At 36.3% G+C, this 9,232-nt stretch overlaps 1 protein-coding gene across 4 annotated transcripts; it reads left to right on the top strand.

The window, feature by feature from the left end:
* The first annotated feature begins 1,156 nt into the window (after nt 1-1,156).
* Nucleotides 1,157-6,781, top strand: LOC127091738 (uncharacterized). Of its 4 annotated transcripts, none has more exons than XM_051030428.1 (4): nt 1,157-1,323; nt 1,894-2,137; nt 2,235-5,050; nt 5,147-6,781. In XM_051030428.1, exons 2-4 carry the CDS (start codon nt 2,114-2,116, stop codon nt 6,519-6,521), a joined length of 4,215 nt encoding a protein of 1,404 aa, XP_050886385.1. In that variant the 5' UTR covers nt 1,157-1,323; nt 1,894-2,113; the 3' UTR covers nt 6,522-6,781. The 4 variants fall into 4 exon arrangements, with proteins under 4 accessions (XP_050886385.1, XP_050886388.1, XP_050886387.1 ...); XM_051030430.1 differs by having other exon boundaries at nt 1,168-1,323; nt 2,003-2,137; XM_051030429.1 differs by lacking the exon at nt 1,157-1,323 and adding an exon at nt 1,328-1,430.
* The last annotated feature ends 2,451 nt before the right edge of the window (nt 6,782-9,232 follow it).

Below are 9,232 nucleotides of genomic sequence, written 5' to 3'. Positions count from 1 at the left end.
TTTCTTCTTCTTATGAATAAGTTTTTTTTTTCTTTTTGTATGATTATTTAATAAAATTGAGTTGATATAATTATTTTTTATTTTATAATTAAATAACTCATTTTAAATTGACACTTATAAATAAATACATTTTATATTGTATCAAATAAACTTTATATTTCACGGATTATTATCAGCATAATATATATTTTATTTTAATAAAAAACTGTCTTAATTTAAAAAATAAAATATTTATTTTCAAATATTAAATATTTTTTCTTTTATTTCATATGTTTATTTTTTATATTCTAATACAATTGAATTTATATAACTATTATTTATTTTAAAATTAATAATTAATTTTAAATTTAAATATATTTTATATTATATCAAATAAATTTAACCCAATTTAATCCTACCGACGTGAATCTAGTTCGTAATCTTAAAAATAAGTTTTTTGAAGAGATAATTTAATAAGAGAGTTAAATTACCTCTCACATTCTAATATATACACTTAAATTTTTTTTTTGTCGTAACTTGGTTACACATGCACTTTTCTTCCTGTAATAAAATTAATTAATTCAGTCTTTAATTGACACACTTGCATATATTTTAAAAATTAAATTGTGAAATAACATATAGTATTTTTAATGTGATTGACTATAAACAAAAAAGAGATACTAATATTTATTGAAATGAAATATAAACAAATTTCAACAACTTAATTATCGTTTAATGACATTATTATCCATATAATAATTACAAGTGAGTACGCTCATTTAATTTGACTTTCTATTTCTAACCCAAAATGTTAATCTTTAAAAATTACTATAGCACTATCAAAACAATTGATTAATTGAAATAAATTAAATTTGAATATCAAAATTATTCTGATATTATTATTTTATTTTTCGTCCGTAAAACATTTAACTGAATATCATATTTTTGGTGGAACGTAACGTAAGAAGATTAGGTATAAGGAACGCGACACGAGGGTCCAGCGAGAATGGATCCAATTCAAAAAGTCTTTACTTTTCATCCAACGGTCCACATCAAAAGATAAGAAATCAACGAACAGAAACCCCCCACGTCAAAAGAAAAACACATGGCTTCACATTAGTTGACGCGTCACGTCGATAGACAAGAATAAGCCCACACTTTCACAAAGTCAAATAATTCAATAAATTCGGCGTAAAATTGCAAACCCTAATTTCTAGAGAGAGAAAGAGAGTGTGTGTTTTAGAGAGAGAAAGAGATTCGTTTATTCGTTTATAATCTCTCTCTTTCTCGCTATTTCGTCGAAGTTGCAAAACCCTTTTTCCACAACCTTGTTTTTCTTATCAGGTATTTTTCTCTCTTCTTCTTCTTTTTCATCGTCGAGATCTGAAAATTTTGCTCTGCTTTTTGTTTTTAATTACTCTGTTTGATTCTTCCTCGGCCTGCAATTTACGGTATATTTATTTTAACGATGATTCCTTGCCCTATGCATTAGTACTTTCCGTTTATCTTCTTGTTTATTTTCCTCTATTTGTTTATTGTTTTAGATCTGTTTCTTCATTGATAGTTTTTCTCGCTCCACGCTACTTGATTCTGTTGATTCTGTGAACTTTTTCAGTTTTATTTGTTCTAGTTTTCTTTTGATACGAGATTTCATCAATATTTATTATCTCATTGAACGGATCTTATTTCAACGTTTGATTTTGTTCAGAAATTTGGAGAAATCAACTGTTGGTAGTTAGTTTCTTCTTCATATTTACTTCTGTTGGTTTTGTTAATTGTTGTGACTACGTGGTTAGTTAGTTAGTTTTGGATCTAATATGTAATTAATATTTTACTTCATTTAATTTGTTTTGGTTATCAGTGATTTTATTTGGGTTTAAGATGTTACGTTACATCTTTTGTTTTGTTTGGCAGGTTTGTTGATACTGTGTTTGAACTTTGAAGTGAGATTAAGGCTAGGATCTACTTGGATAGTGGAAGTATTTTTTGGAAGTAATGTTCACAAATAGTTTGTTCGGTGCAGGAATTTTTTACCAACTTCAATATTTTTGTTGAAGATTTGTTGCTATTGAATCATAATAACTCAAGTTTGAAAGAAAGGGTTGTACTTGTTTATCTCGAGAACTTTGGAACCATGCCGATTTCAGGACATGAAGAGGTGTTTATTTCCTTTCTGATTTACAGCTAACTACGATTAGAGAACCATGCCAATTTGTTCTTTTTTGGATATTGATTACTTGATATTATATTGACAGAGTGGGGTAAAGTCCTTTGCTGGTCAATTTAGTGATTTAGTTGCAGGTGTGCCAATCAAGAAAAGGAGGTACCCACCTCTGTTTAGGTCTTCTTCTCCTCCTCCTCCGACTCCTTCTGAAGAACCATGTTCAATTGCTGAAGAAACTGAGTTACTACGAAAAGAAAATTCAAGCACTTCTCAAGGATCGACTCTATCAAATGTCAGTATTGCAGGTGCACCCATCAAGAAAAGGAGGTTTCCTTCTTCACTTCAAGCTTCTTTGGAAGAGGCTTCACGTCCGGAAAAAAGTCATGCCTTGCGAAAGGAACACTCGAGCATGTCACTGGGTTCAACCCTTTCCAACAGTTCTGCTGGGTTATCTGATACCATTGGAAACCCTGTATTTGAAGAAAAGAAATCAAGTTCTGATGTTACCATTGGAAACTCTGTATTTGAAGAAAAGAAATCAAGTTCTGATGTTACCAATGCTGGCATGGGGCAAAATAAATCTTTGCTTATGCCCAAACAGGAAAAATCAAACCTTGAAATTCCACCGTGTACTTTGGTTGTTGTGAATAGCAAAGAGAAGGTGGTCCTCAATGAAGGTAGTGATAAAAATCTGGGATCCCAAACAATTAAGCCTAATACGGAACTCTCATTGGCTGCAAAAGAAGGTCTTGGACTTAGCATTGGAGATGATGTTAGCAAACAAATTGTTCAAGACACACTTAAACAAGAGAGTCCCGTAGTTTCTGGAAGTACTAGCTTATCTTTAAGCATCAAGGAGCATTTGTTTACATCTGTTACAAGTCCGAAAATTAACAAAATTAATCCTGATCTTGATAAAGGAGAACCTGTCTCACTGGAATTATCTTTAAGCAAGGAGGAATGCAGTACTCATAGTTCAAATACTGATGCTAAAAGTGATAGTGACACTACTCGTGTTAATAGCAGGGCTAACTGGGATCTGAATACTACAATGGATGCATGGGATGAAGGGAGTGATGCCAGTTCTGTTAAAACTTCTATTGATGGGCTGAACATTACTCACAGTGCACATGATGAGAAACAGTTAATGAGCCCCACTAGGATGACACCACCAACAAGTGTTATATCTGTAATGCAAGCATGCAAAGAGAGTCAGAACAATGATTTCATTACTTCTCCAGGTCTGCATGGGCAGCAGTATAAATACGTGGATTCACCTGATCTTTGTCTTTCTTCATCTAATGTTGAGGAACCCTCTAGAATATCTGTTAAACTAAATTCAGGCAATGCAACTCCCATTGTTAGTTTGCCAAGTCTGACAGGTACTGCTGGTGATGCAAATACTGCTAGTTTTAGGTTGGTAAAGCCAGAGCCAGTCGATGATAACTTAAAAAAGAATTTGAAAGTAGTTAATGCTGGTCCTGTAGATTCATTGGACAGTGTTGCTGTCAAACAAGAATTTATTCAACATTCAATTATCAAGCCATCTAATTCAACTGTTAGCAATTCAAAGTTGGTTGATTCTACAGTCATTAAATCTGAACCGTGTCACGAGGGTAGTCAGGAAAGATCCAAAACAGCAGAGAGTACTACTACAGCTCAGTTGAGTAAAGTGTTGCCACAAATATCATTAAGTTCTTCTGCTTCCATGACAGGGTCAGTTGTGTTGAATTCTACACAAGTTTCTGCAAAGGGAACTCATCCTGCTGTGAAAGCTGTCTGTACACCATTATTAACTTCCAGTAATATAATAGGTCAACTGGAAAATTGTAGTCGCGCAGGAGTTAATGTTGAGAAAGCATGTGAGAAAGTTTCGTCAAATCCTGAGCATGTTCCTCTGGTAACAGTTGCTTTTCCTATGGTTGGTACTGCTACAGAATTGGCTAATCATGGTTTGAAATATTCTTCTATTGTAACCAAGAAAGAAGTTGCCGATGATCATGATGGTTGCAGATTGAAACTCATGAATGAGCCTTTTGATCAACGAGACAGTGGTGAAGCCTGTGTTAGTGATGAAGAAAAGATAACCTTGTCTGCTGATATGTTGGAGGATGATTCTTATGGTTCTGATTTAGAGTCAGATGACAACCATGCTGTAACTGTTGCTGTAGACATTGGGCGATATGTTGAAGATGATGATTACGAGGATGGTGAGGTTCGAGAACCACTGGAGCCTTCCAAAGTGGAGGACATCATATGTGAGGTAAGAGAGGTAGAACATCCTGACTTATGTAATTATGATAATAAACCAGTGGAGAAAGGAGTTGTGAGTAATGATTATCCCACTTCATCTCGTGTGGTGGAAAATGACAATACGGATGTAATCCACAATGAAATAATTAGTAAAGATGGTGTGAACATTCCAATGCATGAGAAGCTTGGTAAAGTCATTGATAAAAATGTGTGTGTGCAAGAGTCATTGGATGGTGAAAAATCTGATATTGCTGCTGATAAGAGACCAGTTAATGTTTTGGAAAGGAAACCATTAGATCTTTCAGAAAGAACAATTGTCTCTGAAACACAGGAGACTGTACAGCCTTCCGATCATGCCATTGATGGAAGCCATGTGATAGATGTCCAATGTGCTGATGAGGTTGTGAAAACAACCGACACAGTTAGACAAACTGACTTTGATTTTCCTAAGATGGAAGGATATGCAAATACTGAAGATATAACTAAAGATGTTTGTAACAGTGGTAATCAAGGAAGAATAATAGATCTGTCACGAGCTGCTAGTTCCTCATCCCCTGGTAAAACCAGGCCTATTTCAGGCAGATCTCTTCCGACTCGAGCTGGAAGAGATGTATTGTCTGACACACTTGATGGGGACAAGTTATACAGAGGAAGGTAAGCTTTTTAGTCTTATATATGCTATATTTGCCCTCTTATATTAACTAAGTTGCATTCAGTTACTCATGTGTTTTCTCTTGCTTTGATTTTCAGAGATGAAGTTTACGCTGATTCTCCCCATAGATTTTCAAGAGAAAGACATCAAGACAGGAACTCTAGATTGAATTTTGGACGTGGTAGAGGAAGAGTTAGTAATCGAATTCGTGGTGACTGGGAATCTGAGCGCGAATATTCTGGTGAATTTTACAATGGTCCGAGTCAACAGTTCCGTGGCACGAGGTCAAAATATGCATCTGCTATTGATGATACTGATCTGGAGTACAATAATGTTGGACCAGATGACTCATATGTTGTCAATGGACGTTTAGGTAGAAAGCCATTGAATGATGGGTCTTACATTGCACCGAGAAGAAGGTCACCTGCAGGTGGAAGAGATGGCATCCAAATGGGGCATAGAAATCCAAGAGGGGTTAGCCCGAATAGTAGATGTATTGGGGGGGATGGTTCAGAGTTAGGTGGTATGAGGCATAGTGAGAAATTTATGAGGGGTTTTGCCGATACTCTAGATTCAGTGTATACACGCCCACAACAATTTGAAGGATTGGATGGTCGGTTTTCAAGAGGAAGGGGTAGGAATTTTTCTTCAATGCAGAGAAGGGGTGGTCTTCCTCGAATGCGGTCGAAGTCACCTGTCAGATCAAGGAGTCGTTCACCCGGTCAATGGTCATCTCCAAGAAGGAGATCCCCGAGAAGAAGATCCCCAGATAGTTTCGGTGGCCATCCTGAAATGACTCATAGAAGATCACCATTATACAGAGTTGACAGAATGAGATCCCCTGATCGACCTGTTTTCACTGGGGAGAGAGTGGTTAGGAGACATGGCTCGCCTCAATATATATCTCGACCTTCTAATGATATGAGGGACATTGATTCTGCTAGGGACCATGGTCATCCAAGGCCTGTCATTTCTAATAGGAGTCCATCTGGTAGGATTTTAATCAGGAACAACCGAAGATTTGATGTTGTAGATCACCGGGACAGAGCAGATAATGACGAAGAATACTTTGGTGGCGGTGGGGCTATGCATTCTGGCAGGATGGTAGAGCATAATAATAGTGAAGGAAATGGTGAGGAGAGGAGAAGATTTGGTGAGAGGCGAGGACCTGTTCGAAGTTTCAGGCCACCCTATAACAATGCTAATAATAATGGTGAGAACTTTCACCTTAATGCTGAAGATGGACCTAGACAACATTATAGATTCTGTTCAGACGAGTCAGATTTTCACGAGAGAGGTAACAACTTAAGGGAAAGGGACTTTGATAGACGAATGAAAGGTAGGACTGGAAATGGACCACCTAGAAGAACAAGAAACATGGATGAACAAGAAGAAAATTTCAGGCATGGTGGACAAGTTTGGAGTGACGATGGTTTTGATGATATTTCCCGAGTGAAAAGGAAAAGATTTTGAGTGATTCCTCTTTTTGTAATCAGAAAAGTCTCCTGCTGGGAGGACATGGGGTTTGTATTGCTGGTTTTTTCACCACCCTACAGAATTAGACTAGTTTTTAGTAGTAGTAATAAAAAAAGATAGTCATTAGAATCCCTTGCTGCATAGCTTATAGCTTAAGCCACATTTGAAGTGGAGAAATGAACTTCTGGTTGTAAAAGCAGAAAGTGTGGGCAGATTATCAAGGAAGGAATTTTGAAAACGAAAGTTGTTTTGATCAAGTTGAAATTTAGTTGGGACTTTGGTATGGGACCATTCTCTCTCTACAACAAACAGAACCAATAAATAAATACGAAAGAGTAGGTCGTTCCATGTCGTTTTTAAGTAATTTATGAATTTATTGGAGTGGTGCTGCTGTTGGTTCTTTTTCTGGTTAATAATTAATCACTCAACCAATAATCATAATAGTATGACTTAAGTCAGTGAAAGTATTTACTACTACTAAAGTAAATAAAGCAATCTTTAATGCTAGTGCTAATAAAAAAGTATAAAAAAGTACTATGACTTGTCTTAGACGTGTGTTTAACGTGATGATGATAACGAATTAAGACACATTAACAGTCATTATTTTAAACCTTGACTATTGTTTAACGTGATTAGTCAAAAAAATTAAGTGACTTTCGTGGTAAGTAGCAAAATTTGCCATTGTCATATTTGACTAAGTATTTGTTGTTTATCATATTAATGAATGTGCATTTATCTGCCATAGCCATGACAATCAGGTGACAGTGACACTGACCTTGCCCTTAATAGAGTTTACTATTATCGATATTCTTACCAAAGAGTTTGAAACACGTGATGTGATTTTTAATTTTTTTTTAAATATTCAAAAATAACAAATATTTTTAAAAACACATAAAAATAATCACTTTTAGAAGAGGATGCGTCAGATGAACTGACGCATCCCTTAAGCTAGTAAAGAAGGCGTCCAAGACATTGACGCATGCATTGGGCTCCTCATGAGGAGGTGCCAATAGTATTGATGCAGGCATTGACCCTCATGAGGAGGCGTCAATGCCCCTGGTGTCTAAATGGTGCATGCGGTGTATGCGCAAATTCATCTCTTGTATTATTTTTTTTAAAATTTTAAAATTTTAAAATTTTATTTATTTATCAAATAAAAAAGAATAATGTAAAAAAATTATTCATGTGGTAATAATTGATTATATTGGATTGCCAAAAAATTAATGACCAGTCCAATCGAAACGTCTTCCTGTTCCACATCCAGGTGTGTTAGTTTATTTCCGAGGTCTCACACGATTTTCTTGAGGTGTTTGAGGTCTTTGTGTGCTGATCTGATCGAACGATGGTTGATGGGAAGGTCCGACGGAAGTCCCAACGATATTTGACAAATGTGTCACCATTTGTTCCCAATATTCTGAGGGGCTCTGGTCAACGACGCTTCCGTAATGGAGTTCGATGCCCATGTCATCATAGTTAGGTCGTTGGGGTTGGGTGGATTGGGGACGGTATAGTTGCCCAAATTGGGTCATTGAATCGTTTTGGAAACGAAGCAATGGTTCCTGGGGCGTATTATAGTTAAACAATGATTTGTGTTATGGTGATGGGATGTTTGAGTGATCATTGGTGGGGGGGCTATGATGAAGTGATCCATATGAATCATCTGGGCTATAGACGGTTGTGGTTGTAGGGTTTGATTCTTGGTTTTGTGGTTGGGCGAGTGGTATGTGTAACACCCCAATTAAAATAAGATAATTATTTAACTTTAATTAATATTTTATTTATTAATTTAATTGAATAATTGGAATTTTGGATTATTATTATTATTATTTTGGAATAATAATTATTGGAATAATTATTTATTGGAATATATAAGTTGGAATAAAAAGTCCCAATTTTGGAAAAAGGGTTTTCACGTGAAAAGGAAAAGAGAAGCGGCTGAAAGAGAGAAAGGGCAAAAGGCAGAGCAAGAGAAGAGGAAAAGCTTGAAGCTGCAGAATTTGCCGGATTAACTCAGGTAAGGGGGGTTTATCATCGGTTAAAGGGTATTATGTAATGATATGTCATGGGTAGTATATACCATTGAATTACCTCTGAATTGGAGGATTGTGATGAATTTGTGAACTTTTGTGGACGAACGAAATTGGGGTATAATTGAGAAAGAATTCGTAGGGATTAGATGTAAAAGTGTTAGATTTTGTGTAATCGAATAAGATACGAATTGTGTTGAGAATATGGACGATTATTTGGTGTAAATTGGACTGTAGAAGGTTGGATCGGATAGGTTTCGTAATAGAGAAAACCAGTTCAGATCTGGAAATCTGGTTTCTGTAGTAGAGGGTTCTGTTCGTGCGCGATTCGCGGCGCGAAGCCCCGTTCGCGGCGCGAACTGGCAATTCCAGAAGGGTTCTGTGACGCACCGTTCGCGGCGCGAACCCTGCTGCGCGGCGCGAACTGGGCTGTACAGAAGTTGATTTTTGATGGTGAATTCTGTGCTGTGGTGGTGCAGTTTTTGGCTGTTCAGGCTGAGTGATGTGACTTAGCTGAGGACCAATGTAATAGGGATCATTTCCCGTTGTTTTGAGTGGCATAGGTATTAGTAGGGTGTGCTAATGCTATGATTGATTTTATGGCATGATATGATATGTTTTCGTGATAACTGTGTTGATGATATGCGATGGTGTGCATACTGCTGTGGATGTATCAGTTAT

Source organism: Lathyrus oleraceus, chromosome 6, assembly GCF_024323335.1.
Source record: "Lathyrus oleraceus cultivar Zhongwan6 chromosome 6, CAAS_Psat_ZW6_1.0, whole genome shotgun sequence".
NCBI lineage: Eukaryota > Viridiplantae > Streptophyta > Magnoliopsida > Fabales > Fabaceae > Lathyrus > Lathyrus oleraceus.
This window is presented reverse-complemented; position numbering and strand designations above follow the sequence as displayed.